The 27,215-nt window shown below is 44.1% G+C and overlaps 1 protein-coding gene across 17 annotated transcripts in view; it reads right to left on the reverse strand.

The window, feature by feature from the left end:
- ATXN7L1 (ataxin 7 like 1) overlaps positions 1 to 27,215 on the reverse strand; it is a 271,983-nt gene that overhangs the window by 152,621 nt on the left and 92,147 nt on the right. Inside the window, exon 4 of one of the 17 annotated variants that reach the window (XM_009002635.5) lies at positions 3,174 to 4,260. The exons of the other annotated variants lie outside the window; for them this stretch is intronic. Coding sequence (XP_009000883.1) covers positions 4,175 to 4,260 — 86 coding nt within the window. The 3' untranslated portion in view covers positions 3,174 to 4,174. Of the gene's footprint in view, positions 1 to 3,173; positions 4,261 to 27,215 lie in introns of those variants that run through there. 17 annotated transcript variants of the gene reach the window in all.

The raw sequence follows: 27,215 nt of genomic DNA on the forward strand, positions 1-27,215 counted from the left end.
CTTGAGTTTCCCAGGGATTGTATTTTTGAATAAAAAAAGAAAATCAGATTTGTGAGGCCTCCTCCCTGCTCACATTCACTAGAGAGAGAAGGTAGGGACCAAAAGGGATAGGGAGGGAAAAGATAACCATGAGAAGGATGGGGGCTGATTTCACAGGTAGACTGATTTTTTCCTTTGGCTCAGGAGTTTTAAAACTCTGCTTGCAAGATTAGGTTCTTGCTTTTACAGTGTAGATGGTAAGAGATTTCCAAGTCTGATTTTACAATGCTCTGGGGTATATGCAGTTATTACAATGCGTGCAATTAAAATTCTCAAAGCCAAATTAATTTGAATTCTTTTTCACCAAAAAGGCAGATATTCAAAAGGTTTTTGTCAGTTATCATCCTAGTCTACCTTTCTGTTTTTTTTTTTTTTTTTTTTTTGAGACAGGTCTCACTCTGTCACCCAGACTGGAGTGCAGTGGTATGAGCACAGCTCACTACAGCCTCCATCTCCTGGGCTCAAGGAGCGATCCTCCCACCTCAGCCCCCCAAGTAGCTCGGGCTACAGGTATGCATAACCCCGCCTAGCTAATTTTTACAATTTTTGTAGAGATAGGCTCTCACTATATTGCTCAGGCTGGTCTCAAACTCTTGGGATCAAGGGATCCTCTTACCTCGGCCTCCAAAAGTACTGCGATTATAAGCGTGAACTATCATGCCTGGCCCTTTTTGAAGGATTTGATTCTCCTTGGAATTCACCCTGCCTGGGACATAGCTGCTGTTTCGAGGAGAACTACGGTCTTCCTGGCAGGCTAGTGCTCTTCATCCAGGCCCTCTCTCTGGATCACTAGGAATTCTGTATTCTTCCCTAAGCCTTTTTTACCATCCCTGTCCCTCTTCCGAGTCCTGACTCCAAAACCCCTCATGGACTGTTCTCTTCTTGAGGTTTCCCACCTCTGCCTCTAAGAGCTATGGTAAAATGAAACTCCTGGCGGGCAGGCTGGGCTGGCTCCCAGCAGTGATAGGTGAAGGGAAAGCAGAATTTCCCGAGTGGGGATAAACTTATCTGGGCTTCCATGCTCCCATCAGCTCACTTCTCCTGCTGGGCTGGGCTCAGTGTAAGCGTGTTACATGCGTAACAGTGTTTAATTCTCATACCACCTCTCTAAGAAGCATGATTATACCCACTTTCCACACATGAGAAGATTTACACTGAGACAGAGCAGGAGCTAGAAAAGGCTGGCTGAGCAGGGAACCTCGCTCCCAGCCCAGCTCTGAACCATCACATTGTTCTATGTGAAGCAGGAATTTTATCCTCATGTTTCTGGACACTGGAAGGACCCAAGAGCTTTGGGGTTTGCTCCTTTGGAGGACAGATCAGTGGTGACAGGTCCCGGCTCTGTGGCCTCCTGTCATGCAACTCTGGGAGGGGGCCTTGCCCGCCTGTGCCTAGGCCTCCCTGCCGACCACCCAGCTTTCTCAGGGCGTCTACCACAGAACACAGGTGGGTGTGTGAGCTCTTTACTCTGCACCTCCCTATACTGCCCAGGTAGAATGTGGTGGTTCTTCCCAGCACAGTGCCATTTATAGGCAGACCAGGGCCTTCCTTTTTAGCAAACTGTATGTATCAGTTCACAGGAAACCACTCTGCAGATGACACTGAACATCTCAACACAGGGCAGTAAGTAAAGCCCTTGATTTGGGAGGCACAGGGGAAAGAATGGAGACAGGCACAAGTCTGTCTTTACATCTTGAGCCATCTCTGCTGAAGGGGAACACGGGGTGGCTGGGGCAGTGAGGCTTCAAGTCCTTTCTTTGAACCATTTTAAAGTTTTCTTGCATGTTGCCTCCTTTCCCCATAAACCCATGTTCCACATCACCTACTACTACACAGAAAATATTAAATATACAATAAGTGTACTAAATTACAGAAAAAGTATTAAGGCCCTTTAGTGGCCCTTTTTTCTAGCTTATTCTTTTTTTTATTTTTAAATCCAGGCACCCATTTTCATCAGCCGGGTTTGGAGGACTGGGATGATGAATGTTAAAACAGCCATGGGGTTTCATTTATTCATCAAGTCGTCTTCCTTCCATGGGAGTCAGCGCTAAGGTGATAAATGCTGGGCTTAGGTCCAGCTTGGGCCACTCACTCCCAAGGTTCATACACAAACAGACCAGCTAGATCAGGGCCCGACAGGGAGCTGAGGCCTAAACATCCTTGCTGGAGGAGGAACCAATAAAAAGACTAGCAGCTTGAATAGTGACTGTGTGTGTGTGTACACGTGTGTGTGTGTGAGAGTGACCTATCCCAGGTGGATGCTGGGAGTGGTGGTAGGAAGTGGGGTGTTATCAGAGAGACAGAGAAATGTGGGTCTCAAACCACATCAGGTGGGTCTCAAACCACAAGGCCCTGTCTACACAATCATCATGATTCCTTCTGGAACACAGGGAGTTAAAGATGAAACAACCCTTGAAACTGAAACCAATTACCCATGGCAATTTATTAAATAACTAAGGTTTCTAGGCCTTATTAAAAGAAATGTTTAGTGTATTTTCTTATCCTCTGACATTCAGTTCTTCACTTGTCAGCACCTGCTGGCAGCAGCTGGAGTAATCTCACCAATTTTGCCATATGTGCAAATCAATTTGATTCCCCCCCTCCAAAGATAGAAATCAGTAAAGTGATTAAGTTACAATTAAGGCATGTCATTGAAAGCCCAGACAACATGAAAAGGCTGAGACGGAATCAGCCTGAGGTCACCAGTGATTTCCTTCCACCCAGGTTAAATGATTCCCCCACTCATTCTCCTGCCTGCTCTTCTGCATGTGATATTGTGGGTGAATCAACAAGCCTCCTCCTACTCCTGGGAAGTCTCTCCTTTTTTGGCTTCCATTATGCTTTCCATACACCAAGTTTTCCTCTTGTGTTCTCCTCTTCACTCATACTGGCCCCCTAACTGTTAATCCTTCTGTCCATCCATCCATCCATCCATCCGTCTGTCCGTCTGTCCGTCCATCCATTCAACAGATGTTTAATGACCCAGTGTGCCATGCACTGGGAAAAATGACAAAGGATATTTATGTCTGGTTTTACAGTTAAAAATGCTTTTCCATATATTATTTCATTAAATTCACGCTGCAACCATATGAGGGGGCTGTTAGGATCCCCATTTTATATACAGGGAAACAGGCTCTGAGAGGATCTGTGATTTATTTAAAACAGCACAGCCAGCAGGTGGCAGGGTCTAGACATGAATTCGGGTTTTCATCCCATTAAGAATTCATAATGGTACTCTCCTATATACTGGTCAGGTATAATTTCTCAACTAGCCTCACTGTTCCTAATGAAATGTCATGCTCCAGCTATCACATATTTACTGAGACTATGCTAGGCTTCAAGGGACGTGAAGACTGAGTCTCCACCCTCAGAGCTTGTGGCTGAGCTGGGAAGGCAGATGTTAAACATGTATGTTCACACAAGAAATACTTGTTTTCAGCATATGAGGGAGAGCAAATCCAGTTGTGAAAATGAGGATCTTCCAGAAGGAAGTCATCATTAAGATGCAGTCTGAAAGAAGAGTTGGAGTTAGCTTTGTAAAGAGAGGATGAAGGAAAATCACATGTACAGATGGAAAAGCATGTATGTGCAAGGGCCCTGTGGCAGAAAGACCCAATGTGCTGAAATTTCAAAGGCCAGCTTCACTGGAACATAGGCAATGAAAGGCAGCCTGGCACAGGATGTGGCCCAGACCACACAAGACTTGGTAGCCATAATAATGATTTTTACTTTTAGCTTAAGAGCAATGGGAAGCCACAAGTCAAGAGAATGACATGATGAACTCTGATTTTGATTCTGACTTCTGCGTGCAGAATGGATTGTAGAGGAGCAAGAGTGGAAGCAGGAACAGCTGGAAGGCTTTTGCAGTTGTCCGGGTGGGAACTGATGGTAGCTCTGACCAGCGTTGTGGTGGTGAAAATGAAGAGAAGAACCCCACAGGTACCCCCTGTTCTGCTCAAGCCCATTTTCCTACTAGATCCTGACACCAGAGTGTGCTCACGAATTTGCAGTGAATGGAAGCTTGTCCACACTTCAGGGCTCTGCTGGAGTCTCCTCTTCCAGGAAGCCTTCTCCAGACAATGCCAGTCCTCTGAGATCTTTCAGAAGTTGTACGTCTCTTCTGCGTTTCCCATTCTCACACCTGACGCTTCTCTATGGCTTGGCTGCTCTCGGGTCCACTCCTGGAGATGCCTTCATTTTTCTTGTTGTCTTGCTTTCTCCCTTTGGAAAGTAAATGCTTTGTTGGCATTTGCTGAATGGTATCAACACGGCTCCTTTGGAAATTATATTTGTAAATGATTACTCATGCCAATTGCCATTTTTCCCCCTAAATTAAACACTGGTTGCTTAAATGTGTCTTCATGATCTTGTTCTATCAAAATGTATGTCCCAATTTTTCCATTACTTCCTCTAAACTCTTTTCCATATTTCTCCTAGTAGAAAGCAGTTTCAGGGGGAATGGAGTGGGGGTGGGGTGGGGGCAGGAGTGCAATTAAACAAGGGCTGTCTGACCAGAATTTCTATACCTTTTTAAAGGGGTATTTGATTAATCCTTTTCATGGCCACCATTATTCATGCCTTGATAGAATCTCATTTTATAGCTCTTAATACATGGACCCAATTTATCCACATCACATTGTATTCTAATACTTGTCATCCACGTTATTAGCTATCTCCTTCTCAGTGTAAAATCATCAGTAAGTTTGATTAGCTTATTCCCTGGGGATGATAGGGGAGATAAGAACAGACACAGTACAATATGACCCCAATGGCTCTGCATTCTCAAAAGAAGACTGCTACATGGAATCCACTTATGGAGCCAGGGTGGCCAAAACAAACATCCACCCATGGGAGGAACTCCAAGCAACCTAGGAGCTGTAGCAGCCACGAAGGGCTGACTGCTGTCATTACTGGCAGGACTGAGTTATCATCCTAAGCAGCATTTTAATAAAAAAAAAGTGGGGTTTCTCCACCTCCTGCTTAACAGCCCCTCCCAATGCCTTTCCTGAGAACCACAGCCCGGAAGCTTCTCTTTATTCCTGGACATCCCTTCTGCCTTCATTCCCTGTTCTTTTCCTACCGGGCACCTGGCAGGGCGGACAACCGAGAAGGAGATGCATAGTGCTAAGTACTGCTCTTTTTCCAGCAGAGGCTTGGGTCTAAGCCTCCAGCCATGCCTTTCTCTTCTCTAGAACCAAATCTGAGTCTTGGGACTCATAGGTGGCTTTGCTTTTGTAAGCAAAGTCACCCCTTAGCCAACAGCCACGTGAGGGAGTCATCTTAGAAGTGGGCACTCCAACTCCAGTTAAGCCTTCAGATGAAAGCTTCACTGCAGCCTCATAAGAGACTGAGCGGAACCACACAGCTGAGCTGCTCCCAGATCCCTGGCCCTGTGCAAGACAACACAGATTTGTTGTTCTAAGCTGCTAAAATGTTGGAGTCATTTGTTACGCAGCAATAGGTTACTAACACACTATTCCTACTTTAGGGTAAGGCACTTTTCTTCTTCCCTTCAATTCCCTTCTTAGGTTCCTTTTTCATCTCTTCTCTCTGTTGAGGATGTCTAGTATTCCTGCTGTGCCCTCCACTAACCCGACCCTCTGTGTCCACTAAGTCCTCACAGTCTCAAGGACTCTTTCCTGAGAAGGGGTTATGGAGGAGGTAGGAGCTCCCTCACACCTGGGTTTACAATTCCACTCTTGCCTGCCATCCAGAGTGACATCTGGCATTAGGAGAATGACTTTTTGCAGGGGGCAGACTTCCTCCAGCCATGCTGCCTCTTGTTTATAAACCTGGGGACATAATGACTTCAGTCAGGCCCACAGCCAGCATGAGAAGACTTTGCAAACATCGTGTTCCCTTTGTATCATATGCTCATCTCCCGTGCCCTTTTTGCTATCTGCAATTTCTGCCAAAGGTCATGTCTCATTTCAGCTTTGGAGTTAAGTACATGTGACACTAGGTGGGAATTCCAAAACTGGATGAAGATGCAATCTGGCTTAAATGCTGTAAGGTGGGCCACTGCATTTCACCCCAACCAGCTGTGACCTGCCAGCATAGACACCATTATGCAGGAGGTGGCAATCTGATAGTCATTTCTTTTATAATCATACAAGGGGAAAAATGTAGCTTTCTTTTTGTTTGTTTGTTTGAGATGGAGTCTCGTTCTGTCACCCAGGTTGGAATGCAATGGCACATTCTTGGCTTACTGCAACTTCCACCTCCCAGGTTCAAGTGATTCTCCTCCCCAGTCTCCTAAGGAGCTGCAATTACAGGCACCTGCCATCACCCCAGCTAATTTTTATATTTTTAGTAGAGATGGGGTTTCATCATGTTGGCCAGGCTGGTCTTGAACTCCTGACCTTAGGTGATCCACCCACCTTGGCTTCCCAAAGTGCTGGGTTTACATGCATGAGCCACTGCACCCGGCCATAGTTTTTAACTAAAAACAAACAAAAATCCAGGTAGCTTTTCCATCTGGTCAAATCCTAGTAATTTTTATGAAATTCACGTCAGTTCAATGGGGCAAAGTCAGACAGAGGTCAATTTCCTAGAAAGCTTGGCAAAGGATGAAAAAACTGCACCTAAGCAGTGGAGTGGACCCCAAAGTAGTGGGTTCTCCAAGTGTGGTCCCAGGACCAACAGCATCAGCATCATGTGGGAACCTGCTAGAAATGCACATTCTGGGGCCCCAAACCAGACTGACTGAATCAGAAACTCAGAGTGGGGGAGCTGCAATTGATTTTAACAAGCCCTCCACGGGGTTCTGACACATGACTACATGTTGTGTATCACTGACTTAAAGGATTAAACATGGAAATCATTCATTCATTCATAAGATACTGATCAAATACCCACTATTTGTCAGACATGGTGAACTTTGGGGCAAGGTAGAGGAATGACAGGGAATGTCTTCTTCAAGATGTTCACAATACTCCTTTCCCCTGCTTTATTACAAAGCTTGAAAAGAACGCAGGAATCCGAAGATATAATCCAAGGAATGGGATTATTGTTTACATGTTAACTTGTCAATGGACAAGAGGCACATCAAGTTTTTTTTCCAGGAATGATCATACCCTCAAAATAGTAACCTTTCTAAAGTAAGTAAATGTGTGGGTTTAATATACCATGTACAGCTGGCTCAGGCTTTTAGACTTAAAAAAATTATGAGATTCTACCATGAATGAAATGCAGGATTATTTCAAAGATTCACTTAGGTATGTGTCTGTCTTAATGAACAAACTATTCAGTGTTACCATCTTCCTTGAAGTAGGAGTTCTTGTCACCTTCTCTTAAAATAAGTCTAGGCTGGGCATGGTAACTCACACCTATAATCCCAGAACTTAGGGAGGCTGAGGTGGATCACTTGAGGTGAGGAGTTTGAGTCCAGCCTGGCCACCATGGTGAAAACCCTTCTCTACTAAATATACAAAAGTTAGTCAGGCATGGTGGTGCACATCTGTAATCCCAGCTACTCGGGAGGCTGAGGCGCAAGAATTGCTTGAATCCACAAGGCGGAGGTTGCAGTGAGCCGAGATGGCAGCACTGCACTCCAGCCTAGGCCAGAGTGAGACTCCGTCTCAAAAAAAAAAAAAAAGAAGCCTAATAAGTCATAACAGCTCATATGTATTGTGTTCCGGGCTTAGGATATCTCTTGTATTCATTAACCCATTTGATCCCTCCCTAATCCTACAAAGTAGATGCTGATCCTACAAAGTAGATGTAGCAAACACATAGTCTGTAGACGAATAGTCTCAAAGAAGCAGAAACAGGAACCCAGACTCATCTCTTAACCCCAGGCAAATTATCCTCCTGTGCTGTCTCTCATCCCCCTTGGGTCATTTTGCTGCTCATTAAAACTACTGATTAGTTGGGAAAACATAAAAGGAAATGCTACTCTCCCCTAAAAGGTTTCTAGTATGAAATCCCTGGCTAAAGCTTAAACTGTGGGATTTATTTTGAAATTTTAAAGTTCATGCTAGATTTATTCTTCAATACCGTAGATAATGAAGAGCCAGCTATACACTTCTTATGGTCACCAGCATTAGTAGTCTGTGTAAGAATCTGGTCTATGCTCAACAGCTCCTGCTTGGAGAAGATGCTCCAAATTCTCTCCTTTCTAAGGGTCTCAAAGATGCTCATGGACTCACTGAAATACTATCGGGCAGATGACTTTCCTGTGTTTGGGATGAACTTGAACTGATCCAGCCAAGCCCAGGCCCTTATGACCAAAGATGCCTAGTTAATCTGGCAGCTGTGGGAATGAAGAACGTGACCTATGCCCACAGAAGAAATCAAAGCAGTCTGGCCAGATCAGAAACACACTCAACCCTTTGGCATAGACAGGAGGTGTGCCCTTGTGAGCTGAGCTAATTCGCCACATAGGCTTATCCTTCATTTACAAAGGAGTCACATGTCAACCATATTTTGGCAACTAGATCAGGAGGCCTCTTCTGCCTATTGCATCCTTGGGAATAACCTGGTGATTTTAGTTATATGTAAGCAACAAATCTAAAGTCCACATGGGCTGTGTAGAAAACCCTGCAGATATCTCTCAAGCCACATATAGGTGCATGCAACTCGAGGGGAACTTGAAATGTATGCACCTTTCCCATTGACTTTCTGTAATCAAGTTTTTTTAGACTTGTTTTCTGTTTTTAACTAAGGGATGCTTGTTGGTTTGTGCTGAGACACTGATTTGATTAGTAGCATTTTGTGGAAGTACAGACATGAGATGTTGAGCTCACAAATGTATGATTCACTTCAGGATTTTGAAATGAGAAATGCACCTATCAATGATATAGAAGCTTGGAGATTCTGAGAAAGCATTTCATGCATATAAATGGGACATGCAATGAAAAAAATACGCTTATGGTTACAATCCTGAAGTCAGGGACCACCCCACTGTGCTCTCCACCCTTGTGAAGCGACGGCTCCATGGGAAACTGCTGGGATTAGACGATCCTGCGTGTGGACACCCATATGCCGCCTCATTTATCTACCTGTGACAGGGACAGTGCTGGAAGAGAATCAAAAGATGACAAATTGCTTCTGGTTTTAAAGGAGCTGTTCAGGCTGGGTGTACGCCCAGGGGGAACCAGGTTCCATGCCAGGAGCCATCACTTCATCACATTCTAAGGTCACATTTTGGCAAACACCAACCAGCAGATGACTCCTGTCTCCTTTCACCAGTGGATTCAGACACTTGCTCTGAAAGCCTGTAATCCAGTCTTTCTAAAGATGTGTGCAGCAGAGAGCTGATCTGCCCACACACTGCAGTGAGACAGGACGGCGGGCAGGAAGTAAGAGTTCCAGATGACAAGGATTTTTCCTGTGTTGAGGCAGACAGTTAACAGGGGAATGATTCTGCAGCAGAATGACTCCAGAGCAGAGAAGGTACAGTTTCAGTAAATGAGCCTCGGAAAGACTGACATAGGATAAGTGGACAAAAATTTCTAGGATGCTGGCCACTGGAATCTGCTTTTGGGGACACAGAAGCCCCCAAGATTCCAACTTCAGTGGGGGTAAGAGGGAGGCCCACTGGGAGTTTCAAGAGGGTCCACCTGAGCAAAACCTAGCCCTCCATAGGTCCCTATACTCGCCAGCCAGTGGTCCAGCAAGGTCATGTATCCATACAGCTACGAGCCTTGCTGATTATCTCCCCGCATGTGTCCTCTCTGAGAATGACTATGTAATTCATGGTCAACCCACCCAGTCCTCTGGAGGTGAGCTTTCCTCAGCCAGTCCAGCTTGTGTTTTTTCTTTGCCACGTGCTGAAATTCACAAGGCCAGAGAAGTGCCTTGCTGTGTTTAAGTATATAGATGCCTGGTGTTCTCCTACATGTTGCTGTCCTATTTACTTATTTTACCCTCCTGACAACCTCTGAGACAGGTACTATTATTACCCCCATTTTAAGGATGATGAAATCAAGGCAGGGAGAGAAGAGGATTGGCTGAAGGTCATGCAGCAAGTGAGTAGCAGAGCCAAGGTCAAGCCCAGATGGCACGGCTCCGGGGTCTGGCTCTTTCAGAACCCCTCTGCTGCCTGATAGAAGGCTCCTTGAAACCCAGCAGCTGCAGCCCCCATGGGCACTGGCTCACTCAGGCCTTCCTCCTTCTCCAGCCCACCCCTCTGGAATTCGGCTGGTACCCAGGGCTGGAGGGCGGAGCTGCAGCGTGAAAAGACAGAGGCTCATTGCCAAGCCCCTTATTTGTTTCTAAATTCAGGCCAGACGACCAAATGTTTATTTTGTGCTCGTTTGTTCTGAGCATTCCATCGTGATGCCCAAGACAGCTTCATAGATGGTCTCTCTGTTCTCCTTAGTGAGCACCTGGCCCCCTCTCCTCACACTTCTCGTCTCCGGGAACACTCTTCCTGCCGCCAACTGATGTTCTCTGCCTAACCTCATTACGCATTTCAGCTAAAAATACCTATTTTCCATGTGGCAGTGAGTATAATTATAGCACAAGTTACATGCTAAGGCATTTTCAAATTTATCATTTCTAATAATAACCTTGGTGTAAAACCACCATACCCATTCCACAGATGGGCAAATGGAGGTAGGAGGTCACAGCAAGGTTGCAAGGGAGTCCCAAGTTGCCAGGTCACTTGAGTCATTTGCATCTCTTTCCAGATGGCTTCCTCTCAACTTCCTATCCAAAAATCTTAACTGTGGCCTGGGAATGCGAGGCATTAACAGGATCAAGTTAACGTCAAGTTATCTGTGCCTGTACTCCAGCTTTCAGAATACTAATAAGCGACTGTAAGCTCTGGTGGCAAGGACATCAATGCTTAGCTCTCAGCCAAAACCCATTCTTATGAGTAGGTTTACATGCATGCTCTCTTATAACCCATTGTAACTAATCAAAATGCTGAAAGGATTTATTCTCAGAGTCTGCTGAAATGAGCATCACTTTTGCTCTGACAGAATCTTCTGGCCAGGAAATGAAAGGGAAGACCAGAACCTACAAGAAGGTGAATCACCTTCTGTCAGAGTCAAAATCCTATGACTGGTTTTCAAATAGTTACTGCAGAAAGCTTGGGCCCTGTGTAAGGAAGATACGAGACAGCTAGAGGATGTATTGATTGCATGTCAATTTAGAATTAGAAACTGTAAATGTTGGAAGTTTCATAAAAGTAAATTTGCCTCCTGTAGTGGGTGAATTTTTTTTTTTTTTTCTCTGCTTTGTGACGATTTTCCCCCTCTGGGGTCTCTGTCCGTGGAAGACGCAGTGTGGGAAGTCAGGAATCCTGACATCTAGTCCCAACTCTGCCCTTATCACTTGGATGGCCCCAGGTAAATCACTAAATTTGAGTTTCCAAATCTGTGAAACCAGTATCTGCCAGTGTACCTTACTGAGTTGTTATGAAAATCACAATGAGTAGGCTGCAAGAGTGCTCTGGAAACAGCAAGATGCTGTAGAAACGGAAGGTATTTCTATAGGTATATGATCAAGCTCAAAAGGCGGTAATGAGAACAGAAAGCCCCTCAACTGCTTTCAGAGGAATCATCTTCCAGAGATAACGCTGAGAAGTGGCTTTTGGGAGCGTGACCATGGATGCATGGCCGTGTCAGTCTACCTCACGGTATTCAAAAACAGGTGACAGCACACTATTTGGTGTGTTTGCCATCTCTACTCGTTCGTGCTTGACTCTCTCTTATCCCACCACTCAGGCAATGCTTGGCACATAGTGGGTACTTAGAAATGTGAGATAAAGAATGCCGCTTAAGTTTTTTAGTCCCTTGGGCACAGCAAATTTGTTGGTGGGAAGGAATGGGGCTGAAGAGGGGAAATTTCTGGAAGCCTGAGTGTAGGGTGAGCAGCTGACCCAGGCCTCAGGGATTTCCCAAGACAAGATATTCATTCCACCTGCATGTCCTATTTGAATATCCACTTTGCTTCCGCCAAGCCAGCAGGGAATACAGTATCTGAAGAGAAGACTGGTGGAAGGCATATGTGCCTCTGAGTTCCTGAAGGGTGGATCCCTGGGGATTTACAGCCTGGGCATTTTCTTTTACCTTTTTGTCTCCCTTAGTTTCAATAGGTGACATCATCTTTTTACAATCAGGAACCCAATAGAATCATGCCCCTTCTATTTTTCCTACATCAGATGATCACCTCTGAGTTGTTTTCCTGGTCCCTGCCCGTGGCTTTCTGCCACCAGCTGAATCTTCACCCTAACAGCTTGTGGCATCGGTGTAAGTCTGCAGCCTTTAGCAGGACTCGCACTTGGAATTGTTACAAGTGCTTTGTGCAGACTTCACCAGAAACATGTGCACTGCAGAACTGCTGCCTGGATCAAGAGCTGACTGGTGCACACAGCAGGGAGATCACATTTTGGGCCAGTGAGGCGATGTGATTAGTTGGGGATTTCCCCTTTAAAAACTTACAGCAAAAGCCTGCCTGAGACAATTCAATATTCATAAATGGAAAGCATAGATGGTGTTTCCGCTCTGCCAAGAGCAATAGCTATTTATCACGGCAAATGACTGAAATAGTTGTACGTACAATGCTTTACTCAGCGCTGTAAATTACGGTATACAGAAGATTAAGCTTAAGCCTAATGCTACCCTTGAGCTTCAACAGCTGAGTCCTATAAATGGATACCCGTTAAGAAGAGAGAATCTTTTTCCTGGTTACTACTTAGGAGTGTATCTCTATTAAAAGCTTGTCTTAAACATAAATTACCAGAAAGCCTGCCCCTAACCCGAGGTAGACTTTTCCTCAGGGAATTGACTCACATCTAAATGGCGCAGTGACAGGCCTGAGACTAGAAGTGTGTGCTGTGCTGACCTCAAGAGGGACAGCAGAGGAATTGGGGGCCAAGGTGGAGGGACTTCACAGAGCACTGAATGACCACTCACTCTGCCAGGTCTTAAGGAGACCTTCAGAATTAAAATCATCCTGCCAGGTGCGGTGGCTCATGCCTGTAATCCCAGCACTTTTGGAGGCTGAGGTGGGAAGATCACAAGGTCAGGAGTTCAAGACCAGACTGGCCAACATGGTGAAACCCCGTCTCTATGAAAAATACAAAAACTTAGCTGGTGGCATGCGCCTGTAGTCCAAGCTACTCAGGAGGCTGAGGCAGGAGAATTGCTTGATCTCAGCAGGCGGAGGTTGCAGTGAGCTGAGATCATGCCACTGCACTCCAGCCTGGGTGACACAGTAAGATTCCATCTCAAAAAAAAAAAAAAGAATTAAAATAATCTGGAACCCCAGCCCCTTCAAAGAGAAAGTTTCTTCTAGTATCTGCTATTCTGTAAGTATCAAGGAACCCTGACCTAGAACTGATACTTCAAATTTCCTAGCTAAATTCTATTCTCCAAGCATGTGCTTCTCAAAGTGGGGTGTGTGGACCAAAAGCACCAGCATCACCAAGGATCATGTTAAAAATGCGGACCTGGCCGGGCGTGGTGCAATCCCAGCACTTTGGGAGGCTGAGCAGGTGGATCACAAGGTCAAGAGATCAAGACCATCCTGGTCAACATGGTGAAACCCCATCTCTAATAAAAATACAAAAAAATTAGCTGGGCATGGTGGTGCATGTCTGTAATCCCAGCTACTCAGGAGGCTGAGGCAGGAGAATTGCCTGAACCCAAGGGGCGGAGGTTGTGGTGAGCTGAGACCGCGCCATTGCACTCCAGCCTGGGTAACAAGAGCAAAACTCCATCTCAAAAAAAAAAAAAAAAAAAAAATTCGGACCTTCTGAACTGAATCAGAATCTGCATTTTAATAAGGTATTTTGGAAGATGTGTACGCACCGTCAAGTTTGAGAACTGAAGGACAGGGAAGCAGGTGTCAAGCAGGGAGGAGAAGCTCCCTGATGTTCTCACTGAAAATTATGACAAATGACAAATTTGATTTATGAAAACATGTCCTAGTAGTGGATCATAGGATTGTGAGTTCCCCTTTGTCCAATCCTACTTTAGAACACTTTGGGAACTTGAGAGACAGATTATGAACTGTGAATGAAGTATCACTCTGAACTTGAGATGTTCCTGGAAGCACCTCAGGGTGTAAAGCAGCGAATCAGCAAGAAGTTCATGCTTTATAAATTAATCAGGGTGCCTCTAAGCCCCTATGAATTAGCAGGCTGACAAGCACTGCCAGTGTTTTGGGCCATGATTTCAATTCTTTATTGTAATTACCAGTTGACTGTAAGTGGGTGGAATATGCAAAGATCTTTTTGTTATTTGAGAAAATAAAGATGCTGGATAACTTTAGTCTTTAAAAACTAAAGTTCTGTATGTATGTTAAAAAAATGGCAATTATTAAATACATAGATTTTAGAAATAAAATCTATTGTGACCAAGATAGCAGAGGGAAAAATGGGGACAAGGTAAGGAAAATTGTACTTATCTAATGGAAGGCAGGAAAGGGAACAAAGAAGCAAGGTAAACAAACACAAATTAGAAGTTAGAGATAAGTCCAAATATATAAAGTAATTACAATAATTGTAAATGGATAAAACTCACCTATTAAAAGACACTATCAGATTGGACTTTTTAAAAAGCCAGTTATATACTGCTTACAAGAGAGATACCTAAAACAAAATGACACAGAAAAGTTGAAAATAAAAGACTGGAAAGAAATAAATGAGGCAAATACATACTGACCCAAAGAAAATTGAATAGCAATGTTAACCAGATAAAACAGAACCTAAGGCAAAAGCATTAATAGGCACAAAGATGCCGCTACTAAAAAGACATGACAATTCCACTTACATGTACCTAACAGGACAGCCTTAAAATTGTAAAGCAAAAGCTGTTAGTTACAGGAGAGACTGGCACACTTACAAGTATCACAGGAGACTTAAAACTCTCTTCTCAGAAATTACAGAGCAAGCAGACAAAAAAATGGCAAGAATAAATAAGACTTAAACAAAATAAACAATATATGGAACCCTGCACACAAAAGAGAGATTAAACAAATTTCCTAATCATACAGGACCTAAATTACAAAATATGCAATAAATATATGGAACACTGCACGCAAGTGAGATTATGTACATTTTTCAATCACGTGAGACATTTACAAAAATGGATCACACATGCCAGCTAGTCACAAAGGAAGTGATCATGAATTATGAAGTGGATAACCTATAACTAACATTCTATGACCACCATAAATTAAACAAGAAATCAAAAATAAAACATAGTAAGTCCACTCCCTCTTGACCCTTTACGTTTGAAAACTAAAATCACACTCCTAGATTACCATCTGGCAGTGGTGTGGTTTTTTCTTCCTATGTGTGGCCTAGTTGCTATGGGACTAGTTAATTTACATGACAATTATCAGGGGTATCACAAGAAGCAGGAAACTCCCAGACCATTGTAGCTTCATTATTTTTTATTTTGAACTAAACTCTAAGCCAAAGGGAAAATGGTACCTGACTCCCAGAAGAAAAGAGGGGACATGTGTGGGTTACTTATGATCTAGTCATACGGCGCAAGAAGCTGCTCTTAGTATATTCCCCAGCGCATGCTATGCACTACCATGCTATACCCCATCTCTTTCTGCTCCCCAATGCTGGGTGGATGAAAAGACTGCCCTTGACATGCTGCTGGCTCCTGGGCAAGGGTGCTATTTAGTGGATGTGGCACCTTACAATTAATGGCATCCTGGAATTGAGAAAATACCATAGTTAACTGTTTGTAGGGGACCTTATGTCTGCTCTTTCACTTCTGAAAAAGGAAAGGCTAAATAGGAGACACAACGGGAAGATACAGGCCCAGGTATCTCAGGAAAAATGAGCACTTCTCCTAAAAAATCCCTCCAATCAAAACCAAAACCAGATGGGTGGTTCCTCCCCAGGATGTGCTACCAGCCCAATGCAACTCCAGTGTCGGATGAATAATGAAACAAACATGAAAAAGAAACCCCCTAACAACTTAAAAAGGATGGAATGCAGGATTGTGGTAACATTGATCAAATCCCATTGATGGCAAGGCAGCAAGTTCTGTAGACAAGTAAGGGTGGGAGAGAAGTGGTTAAAAAAAAAAAAAAGATAAATGAGAAGACCATAAGTTCTTCAGCCTGCATATGGGGCACGGGGAGGTCAAAAAGCCCAGTGGTTTCTTGGCTTACAAACATTACAAGCCACAGAGAAGGGCAGCTCTGGGGTATACCCTCTTCCTCTGGCCACCCCACTCATCTCCCAGGCCAGCTCTGCACTACCACCATCCCCAGTACCCCCTTCAAAGAGTAGCTAAGGCAAAGGTTAGTTGTAAGGGCTTGAAGTCCCTCATCACCAAACCCTAAGAACTCATAGGTTTGTTGCAAGAACATGACAAGGGCAGCTCAGCCGAGAAAGTGGGAGGAGAATTTTCAAAGGGCCACCGTCTAGCGCCTTCCTCCTTAAACACACCAGGAAACTTGGTTCATGTGTTCAGAGCTAGTGTCACTATCAGGATGATGCCCAAGTTGACAAATGCAGGTCACAGGAGTAGGGGATCAGTCAGAGCCAGCAACCTTTTTTTTTCTCTTTTGTTTTTTTGAGACAGTGTCTCTCTGTCTCCCAGGCTGCAGTGCAGTGGCATAAACTTGGCTCACTGAAACCTCTGCCTCCCAAGTTCAAGCAATTCTACTGCCTCAGCCTCCCTAGTAGCTGAGATTATAGGCATGTGCCACCACACCTGGCTACTTTTTTGTATTTTTAGTAGAGATGGGGTTTTGCCATGTTTGCCAGCCTGGTCTCGAACTCCTGACCTCAAGTGATGCACCCACCTCAGTCTTCCAAAGTGCTGTGATTACAGTGTTAGCCACTACGCCTGGCCCCACAACTTTCTTATTAATGAGTATATGGTAGTGCTCTTTGGTTAAGAGGGTTGCCTCATTTAAGAAGGTGCTTGTTTAAGAAGATTATGTATGAGGTGGAGGCAGCCACTCAACAGAGATGAACAGAAAACCACAGCCACTATGTAAACCAAGCTATTGTTACAGAATGGCTTAGTTTACATAGGGGCTGTGGTAAACTAAGCGATTCTATAACCGTACAGAAGGCTCTGGAATTTGAGGAAATAATTCAGGGGGAGAAATGCAAAGTATCTACGATGCTAACAAACAAACAAATAACAGAACCAAATCTTAGAAATCTGCAGTTCCAGCATGGTAAAACAAAGACAACGGTTGCTTTCTCTGGAAAAAAAAATTTATTGATTCCACGTGAAGTGGGATTCATCACAGTGAAAGAAACAGTTTACTGACTATTTCATCCGTTTTCCCCCCAGTTTACGCTTTCCCCTGGACCTATTTTCTATCAGTCTCCTATGTAGCATTCCCGAATTTGCACCCAGTTTTCAGAAGTGCCTGGCCTTGCAAAGCAGCAGGGGAAAGGGCCTACCCAAATCATAAACAGTATTCCCTGATTCCAGGATGCCATTAATCATGAGGTGCAACATCAATTTAACAGCACTGTTTTCTGGGGGAAAAATAAACAGAAAGAAAGCCTGACATAGTAACAAAGTGCTTCATCATGGGAGGAAGCACTTTGGGTTTAGTAGTGATAAGGCTTGGAAGTATCGTTAGAGATCTGCAGCATCCGGGGGCAAGCCTGCACACGGGTTTCTAGCAGGTGACACTCCACATAGCAGTGGGTAACTCTCCATGACCCCAGATGAAGACGTTAAGAATCTGCTCCTTGAGAAAACTCTGAGGGCCCTCCCCAAAGAAAAACTGGCAGCAGAATGCTGCAGCTTACATGGGATCGGGTTCTAGTGTCAGAGTGGGAGGCGAAAATCCTGTATGACCAAAACCCCTCTTGAAAGAGCATGTGGGACAGTGGGCCCTCCCCATGGCCAGTTTTTCCTCCAGGGCTGGGAAACATCTTTGTTTCTCTCCTCAGACACCAGACAAAAGGGTGAGCTTGTGTCTAGGGCCACGTTCTTAGGAAAGACGTTCATTATTGTTCTTGTTGCCCACTGCATGTGGCTGAATTCGGATGAGGGCGATGGGACTCCAATGTGCAATAGATGCATTTTTGTTTTTGACACCAAGACCTCTTGGTGCTTTAATGTGCTAAAAGCCTCTATGAGGCTGGCGGGTGGGGAGGGGAGTCTGGCACAGTTTCGAAAGGGTATGCATCCACCCAAACCCTTGTTCTTCATATGACTCACTGTTCCAGAGAAAGCACTGTTTGGGAGATGCTGCTCTGCTTATGGATCAGGATGGGGAGAATTCTGAGATGACCTTTTGAATCAGCGCTCCTACCATTCCTTATTCAGATTTAAATAAAGCAATGACTGTTACCCAAATTCTCCTCGGTGGATACAGCTCTGAGGAATGGAATGGAGCAGCCTGCATGGTAAGGACACGAGGACATGCCAGTGATGAGTCAGAAGCCAGGGGTCACGTTACAGTGAGAGCCCTCCAGCAATCAGCTGTGGTCAGGGATCAAAGCCATGGCCTCCCCACTGCTCACAGAGGAAGGATGTTTCCCTGCATCAGCTTTTCCAACTGCGTCTCAAAAGAGTTGGACATTCTCTTTCAAGCAGCCATGCCTTCTAAATGAATGTACTCGCTTACATGTGGAATTTGGCTTATTCAAAACTGCGAGCCAATTTCCCCTCCTTGCTCGCTTCCTCCCTTCTTTCTTCCAAGATTTCCGTATTTAAAAAAACAAACAAACAACAACAACAAAAAAAACCCCAGTATATTTGGAATCAACTTTTGAAATCCAGCACTCACGGTATGGACTCAGGGAATCAAATAATGAGCCTGGCAGGGGCCGTGGCTCCTTGAGAGTGTGAGGGGGGCAGGGGTGGATAAGTACATAAGCATTTGCACCAGCCATCATAGATGCTAATATTGGTGAGGCAGAAGGTGCCAAGAGCACTTGAATTTGGGATTGGAGGAGTCCTTCTTTCTGCCTGTTCATCCACCTGTTTATCCCAGCCACTTTTTTTTTTTTAAAGACACAGTCTTGCTTTGTCACCCAGGCTTGAGTGCAGTGGCACAATCTCGGCTCACTGTAACCTCTCCCTCGCAGATTCAAGCGATTCTCGTGCCTAAGCCTCTTCAGTAGCTGGGATTACAGGCATGTGCCACCATGCCTGGCTAATTTTGTATTTTTAGTAGAGATGGGGTTTCACCATGTTGGCCACGCTAGTCTCGAACTCTTGACCTCAGGTGATCCATCTGACTCGGCCTATTCCAGACACTTCTGAGTGTCTACCAGAAGCCAGGAAAAGTGCTGCCTGCTGGGACTCAGGGATGCCAAAGGCACAGCCCTAGTCCTCAGGAGCTCACTGTCTAGTGTTCACAGGTGACTTTACTGCACAGTTATTGGTGCTATAGGTCACAGAGATGCAGAGGGCAGAGGGGCCAGCTGACGACTGAGTTGGGTGGCAGCTGAGCTCAGCATAATTGTCAATAAAACACTGGGGGTGCTGCCAGCCTAAAAAGGGTGCCTGTTGGTAAAGCAAAACTGAAGTCATCCGTTCTTGGAAAAAATTCTCAAGATACAACTAAAATCGTCTACTGTCAATTGGCTATTGTCAGAGTCAACAACCCTCAGGTGGCTAACCCAGCGACTGCTTCTCTTTTCGTGTCTTACTCAACCTCTTGGCATCTGACATGATCTATGAAACGCTTTCTTCTCTTGGCTTCCATGTCGTCATTCTCTGCTGCTTTTCCTGCCAAGTCACTGGCCATTCTCCTTCAACCTAACTCTAAATAAATGTTGACTCTTCCCTTTCCAATCTAATCCAATCCAATCTGTCAGCAAGTTCTGTCAGTTACATTTCCAAAAGATCTCGAGCTTATCCTTTTCTCTCCATCACCACTATGATCTGTTACCGATAGCTATGCATTAGCCCTTCCTAGGTCTCCTAGGGCTCCACCGCAGCCAGAGGGAGATTCTGAAAACAGAAACCAGATTATGTCTTTCCCTCATTCAATACCTTCCAGTGTCTTAGCACCACACCCAGAATAAAACCTAGCCTTGAGACTGTTCTCCATGACTCTGCCCTTCTGGTCCTTGTCTACTACTCGGATGCCCTCAAACATGCCTTGTTTGTTTTTGGTCTGTGCTCTCTGCTGGGACACTCTTGTGACAGCTCTTCATATGGCTCGATCATGTATTTGTTTGTTATTTAACCTGCTGGAACATATGCCTCAAGAAAACCAGGCCCTTATCTGTCTTGTTCACCACTGTATCTACAGCATTAGTACAGTGCCTGGCATATAGCAGGTGTTCAATAAATATTTTTCAAATAAATGAATGAACTGAAACCATGTGACTCTGGAGAATGCAATATGAGACACTCAGCCTTCAAGAAGTAGCCTTTGATGAGTTTGTAAGTAGAAGACTGTTTCAATTAAAAATGAATTCTGGCTGGGTGTGGTGGCTCATACCTGTAGTCCCAGAACTTTGGGAGGCTGAGGTGGGAGGATGGCTTGAGTCCAGGAGTTTGAGACCAGCCTGGGCAACATGGCAAAACCCCATCTGAACAAAAAATATATATTAAAAAAATAGCCAGACATGGTGGCATATGCCTGTGGTCTCAGCTACTTGGGAAACGAAGGTGGGAGCATCACCTGAGCCTGGGAGGTTGAGGTTGTGGTGAGGAGTGATTGTACCAATGCACTCCAGCTTGGGTGCCAAGCAAGACTCTGTCTCAAAAAAAAAAAAAAAGAAAAAAAAAGGATTTAAATAATCCTAAAGTTATGAAGATCCTATTAGTTTATTTCTAAATTTAAGCTGAATGTTATATCTGCTGTGTGCTTATTTGCAACATTTCTACTCAATTCACAGAAACATGCAAAAAAAGAGAATTTAATTGAATATGGAGGAAATTATCTACTCTTTGTGAATGTCATGGATCTGCTCATTTGTCTGGGATAAACAGGAAGTACAGGTAGAACTTTTAGCAGAACATATGTGGTACCCACTCCACCTCTTCTACAAGCTTCCTTCTTGCTTTCATGTATTTAAACATCTATTTCAAATGCTGTGGTTAAGGCTCTAAACACATTCCCTATTACCAATTATTCTTCCCTTCTTCCTTCCCTCAAAATTGTGTTCAAGTTTTTGCCAATACCAATAAGCAGACAAGATTAGTGGTATGGATTAAAATGATGAGAAAGAGCAATGAAGCTCACCTGCCCCAAGCACCTGTTGCTTACTTTTCAGCATCCTACAGGGGATGGAAATGACTTTTCTGCATCAAAGTTTAGTTATGGTATCGCAGTGAGTTTGAGACACAAAACATACAACCAATGTAGTGGTTAAGGCCCTCTGGACGTTGAAATTCTGGTTCTGCCACTTATATCAGCCTGATCTTGAACAAATTTCTTAAGTCCTCCAGGTCTCCCTTTCCTTGAGTGTGACATAAAGATAATACAATCAGATATCACCTTAAGGTGATGAGATGATTAACAGATTAAAATGTTTAGCACATAGTAAGTGCTCAGTAAATGTTTTAGCTTTATTGTTCTTATTTTTATCCTGCATTAGAGGAGTGAAAAGTGGGACCGGGTCAACCTGCTATGTTCTGGACCCAGCATTAACTTTAATTTGAGCAATAGCAAATTCAAAATGTAAAATTTTGAAGTGAATCAAAACATAGTCCTACTTAGTTGTAGATTCTCTTGGTTGTAATGCTTGATTTACAGGATAATCCTTCATTAATCAGTCATTCTGTCATTTCTTTCCTTTGAGACTTTCTTAGGGTCTATCATAAGGATTTCCTTAGGATCTACAGTATAACTGCACCTTACTAGGGATGGTGGAAAAATGAAATAAGAAAAAACAATAGCAGATATTGTTTCTGATCATAAGGAACTCAAAAGATTATATCAATACCAGGAGTTCATCTGGATCTGGGAAAGACTGATCAAATTAAAAGTTAAAAAAATCCTACTAATGAAATAAAGTTTGCACAGATTCACGTGTTTTTGCCAAGTCTTATTAATTAAGGCTATTAGACTTGACAAAGAATATGTTCAAAGAGAATAATTTCCTTTAATATTTTATACTTCTCTGATGTAAAAAAAAATCTAGTCTTATAAAAGACAACTAACAATAACAATAACAATAATTTAATGTCAGCAAACAAATCTAACTTAATTGACAAAATACCCAAGCCTGGCACTATGGCAATCAACACCTTCAGAAAGGAATTCTTGGCGGGATAATTAGCAGGTGATGATGCCCCTGACACCCTGGGAAGCCCAGGGGGTGCTGACATCTGGAGGGACTAATTCTCTCTAGGGCTCAGGAGACAAACTCTTCCTCAACCAGAGGTCACCTGGAGATAGACAAAATAAAAAGAACAATTGCTGGAAACCTTGGATCCTCATTAATTAGGCTCCCACATGTAGCGCTGCTGAGACACACTGTTCTCGGTATCCAACCAGCATCAGCATCTGGATGTACACAGAAGGATGGGGTGCCAGCCAGGACACGCCATGCCTCGCTCCAGGGGTGAGTTTCCATCACTCATTTATTTTTCTGCTCAGCCTCTCTGCTTTAGCTCACAGTTCATTAAATTCTACTGCATCGCCATCAACATGAAAAACAGCTACTTGAAGGGCATTCAAAAATATAATCAGAAAAGGGAATAAAAAGCCCTCTCTGAGAAGGAGGGAAAAAAATGGAATCCTCTCTTGTCTATTGAATGACATCCAGGTTCTTTGGTTCTAAACCTTTTTTTTAAAGTAGCAGTGACATCCAAGGATTATCTCTGTCTGATGGGCGGGGTGTGGAGCCGTATGGCTTTCTGCTGAGAGGACTAGTGCCAAGTGTGGCTGACAAATTCTGTGGGATCTGTGTACATGAAGGTGTTATTTCTTTTGCCTTTTTTTAAAAAAAAATTATTTTGAGGTGGAAAGGACTGTGACTTTATGGACTGCTGTAAGATAGCCTGTTTTACACTTTGCATGTATGTGTGATGGGGAAATAATCCCGATGGCCAGCTCTGGGTAAGCTGAAGGAGTCAACTTTCTACATATGGATGTGATTCCACAGAAGTCAATCTGGGCATAAACACACATTTCACTTTGATAAAAAATTTAAATAAAGAAAAGCATGAAATACAGTATAACAAATGGTGGCATGTTATATTTTACCACAATAGCTCCCAACTGGGGGTGATTTTGCCCCCTAGGGGATATTGGCAAAGCCCCGTGATGATTTTGGTTGTCAAGATTAGGGGTGGGGTGGGGACTGCTATTGCTATCCAGTAGGTAGAGTCAGAGAAGATGCTGAACATCCTACAGCAAGACACAGAACAGGCCCCAAAACAAATTATTCAGCCCCGAATGACCACAGTGGCCCTGCTGAGAACCCTGTTTTACTGTACGTAGTAATGTCAATATACCAGAAGGACCAAGTAATAATAATAATAATAATAATTAATAATAAAGCCATACCTTTTTCATTTAGGCAAATCAGGCAACTCTCCATAAATGTTCACCCCAATTACAAAACGACAACCTGGATCTACCTATTATTTTTTTCTTTAATTACAATAGCCCAGATTGACTGAAAATACACAATTACTAAAAAGTAATAAAAATGGTTTTTTCCAGTATAGGCACCTCACATCTCCTTGTTTTCGTCTCACATACATGTCTGTGCATACACACAGAGCACCCTTGTCCTCTTCCCGGAGTCTCCCTGGACTGAGGGAAGGACCCATCACAGCTCTGACAAGACAAAGAGTCACAGACATCTCCCTTTCCATAGTAATTGCAAGTGAAAACCCTCAACAAGAATTCATCATAAACCGCTGCAGCTTATCGCTCAGTTAATAGTTGTGAAACATTTTTTTAAAACCAAACTTTGTTCTACCACCGTGCTTTCCATATGCACATTTGTTTAATCAACATGAAAATTTATGAGATAAACTATTATTCCCATTTTAATATGGAAACTAAAACACAGAGGCAAAGTAACCTGCCCAAGGTCACACAGGGCATAAGGTGTAGAGCTGGAATTTAAAACATTTTTATTTTTGAGACAGAGTTTCTCACCCCATTGCCCAGGCTGAGGTGCACTGGCACGATCTCAGCTCTCTGCAAACTCCGACTCCCAGGCTCAAGCAATCCTCTTACCTCAGCCTCTCAAGTAGCTGGAGCACAACACCACACCCGGTTAATTTTTTCTTGTACTTTTGGAAAAGACAGGTTTGCGCCATGTTGCCCAGGCTGGTCTTGAACTCCTGAGTTCAGAGTGATCAGCCCACCTCGGCCTTCCAAAGTGCTGAGATTACAGGCATGAGCCACTGTGCCTGGCCTAGAGCTGGAATTTTAATCTAACAGATGAATCCTAGAGAGCTTACGCTCAACCATTAGGCTCTCACATCATGCCAATGCATCATGCTACACATTGGGATGGACAGCTACGAAGGACAGAGATGCCTGCAGAGTGGAACTCAGACTCCCAAGGTAAGGCTTCTTGTTTCTGTTTCCCCCTTTCTACAACTATTCCTAAATAACCTTATCCATTCACCTAAGGGACTTTAGAAACAAACTAATCTCTCAAAATCCTAGCTCTCCTGGGTAGAAGTTTAAAAAGTGGCTAAAAGGCTGGTGGTACAGACTTAGGAAACAGACCCAAGGAAGCAAGCCCTAGTGTGGTGGCACAGAACATGGCTCCCAGAGCACTCCACTTCCATGCCAAGCAGAGGGTCTCGCCAGCAGTGGGTACACCTGCTTTCTACATCTGGGATGCCAGCCTGGGGCACAGGATCAGGAGCAGAAGGACTGTGGCCAGCCCTGGGAGGAGGGAGGCTCCACATTATCCCATAGGATGCTATGACACCAGCTGGATGGACCTCAGTAGGGAACCCAGAGAGATACTGGAGCTTCATGACATTTCCAAAAGAGCTGCCACAGAGACCTAATATAAACCAATATTTGCAAAGCGAAGCCCTCAGGACTCCTGGCAAATGTAATCATATTCAGGCCGGCATTTTTTGCCTCCAAGAGTGTGGGAAATGAAAGATGAATCACAGGCGAATGTCTGTAGGCTGACCTCGGTGTGCACGTCCTCTGAGACAGGGCAAGAAACGAAGGCAGGAAGCACTTGACTGAATTGGTTTTCCCATTTTTCATAAGAAACATTCAACTTAATAAGAAATAGCCAGAATTTATTGACAATCCTTTCTTTATTCCCTTACCATGTGCCAGAAAACTATACACCCTTTTCTGTGTTCTTCACAGGAACTCTGCAAAGCAAGAACTGCCATCCTTATTTTATAGATGAGGAAAAGAAGGCTCAGAAGATCATACCATTAGCTCAAGGTCAAACAGCTCGTACATGTTAGAATTCTAACCTGGCTCTGTTTGACTTCAAAATTCATGACTTTTCCACTATGACATTCTACTTTTCACACTGCTACTGTGATGCTGTGATATAATAAGAAATATATATCTGGTCTTTATCCCCAGTTCCTGGCACAGAGCTCCTAAAACCCTTGTAATTTCCTGACTGACAAGGGGTGACAGGAATATCTTTCATTATATTTGGTCTTAGTCCTCAGTTTCCTGACACAAGAGCTTCTCCGACCCTTGGGATCTCTGAGTGTCCTTTTATGCTAATGACATGACTGGCGGTGGGGTACACAGGCAGTTTCAGGATGGGGGCCGGTTACCAGAAAGACCAATTGGAGATTGAGCCCATCACAATGGCCAATGATTTAATCAACTATTCATGGAACCTCCAAAAAACCCTATGGGATAGAGTCTGAAGAGATTCCGGACTGGTACACACGTCCACATGCTGAGAGGTGGTATACCCCAACCTCACACAGGGACAGAAACTCCTGCCTTTAGAACTCTTCCAGACCTCACCCTATCATCTCTGACCAGTAAACATTAGTCAAGTGTTTCCTTGAATTATGTGAGTTGTTATAGCCAATTACTCCCGAGGAGGGGTTGTGGAAGCCCCTAATGTGTAGCCAAGGCAGACACAAATGTGGGTAACCTGGGAACCTATTAATTGTGATTGGCATCTGAAGTGGGGGTGCAGTTCTGAGGGACTGAACCTTTAACCTGTGGGGTCTGTGCTAACTCTGGGTAGTGTTTCTTTGGTTCGTGTTTTTTTGAGACAGGGTCTCACTCTGTCACCCAGGGTAGAGTGCAGTGGCACCATCACAGCTCACTGCAACCTCTACCTCCTGGGCTCAAGTGATTCTCCTACCTCTGCATCCTGAGTAGCTGGGAAAACAGGCACATGCCAACACGCCCGGCTAATTTTTAAAATTTTTTGTAGAGATGGGGCTTCAACATGTTTCCCAGGCTGGTCTTGAACTCTTGGGCTCAAGCAACCCTCCCGCCTTGGCCTTCCAAAATGTTGCGATTATAGGTGTAAGCCCCTGTACCTGGCCCCAGCTCTGGGTAGTTATTGTCAGAACTGAATTAAATCGTCGGCCACTGAATTGCTGCCAGCAGAGAATCCCCTTGGTATGGAAAACTCACAATTTGGTATCAGAGGTGTTGAGTAAGAAACAGTTTTCCTTTAACCACAAATTTCTGAAGTCCCCACAACTGACTGCCTAAACACACACACACACACACACACACACACACACACACGCAGGCACAGGCACAGACACACACACAGACATATACACACACACTCACTTTTTTCAATTTAAGTTAAATGACTAGTATACTGAGATCTTAAACACTGCCATGCACCTAGGATGAGTTCACTTTCTGAACACCGAGTACACAGAACTGAAAAGGTACATCCTTGATCAGGAAAGAATCCTAGAATCTGGATCAGGCCACAGATGATAGCATGGCAGGAGGGGAAGTGGCACAGAAGAACAGTTTTGTGGATGTTCAGTAGGAAGAGTCACATCCAGCGGGGGGCAATGGGGAGAGACTCCATGGAGAGAAGGGAGGAAAACATGAACCTTAAGCCTCACATCAGTCACATCATCCCAACAACCCCTGCAGCAGGCAGAGTACCCATTTTACGGATGAAGAAAGGGAGGTGAAGAGGATGAGGTGACTTGCCTAGGATTGCACAGTGAGTGGGGGAGTCATGAATTGCTTTGTTTCATTCTGAAGCCCATGTTCTCTCCTCTATATTGACAATCTTCAAATAACGTTCTATGGAGCCCTGACGGTGGGGTAAGGAAAGTCCAGGACAAGGCTGCACCCATAGGGCTTGGACCCCCACCCTAATTTCAACCCCAGCAGCTCTGCTTCCCATATATACT

Source organism: Callithrix jacchus, chromosome 11 (genome assembly GCF_049354715.1).
Source record: "Callithrix jacchus isolate 240 chromosome 11, calJac240_pri, whole genome shotgun sequence".
NCBI lineage: Eukaryota > Metazoa > Chordata > Mammalia > Primates > Cebidae > Callithrix > Callithrix jacchus.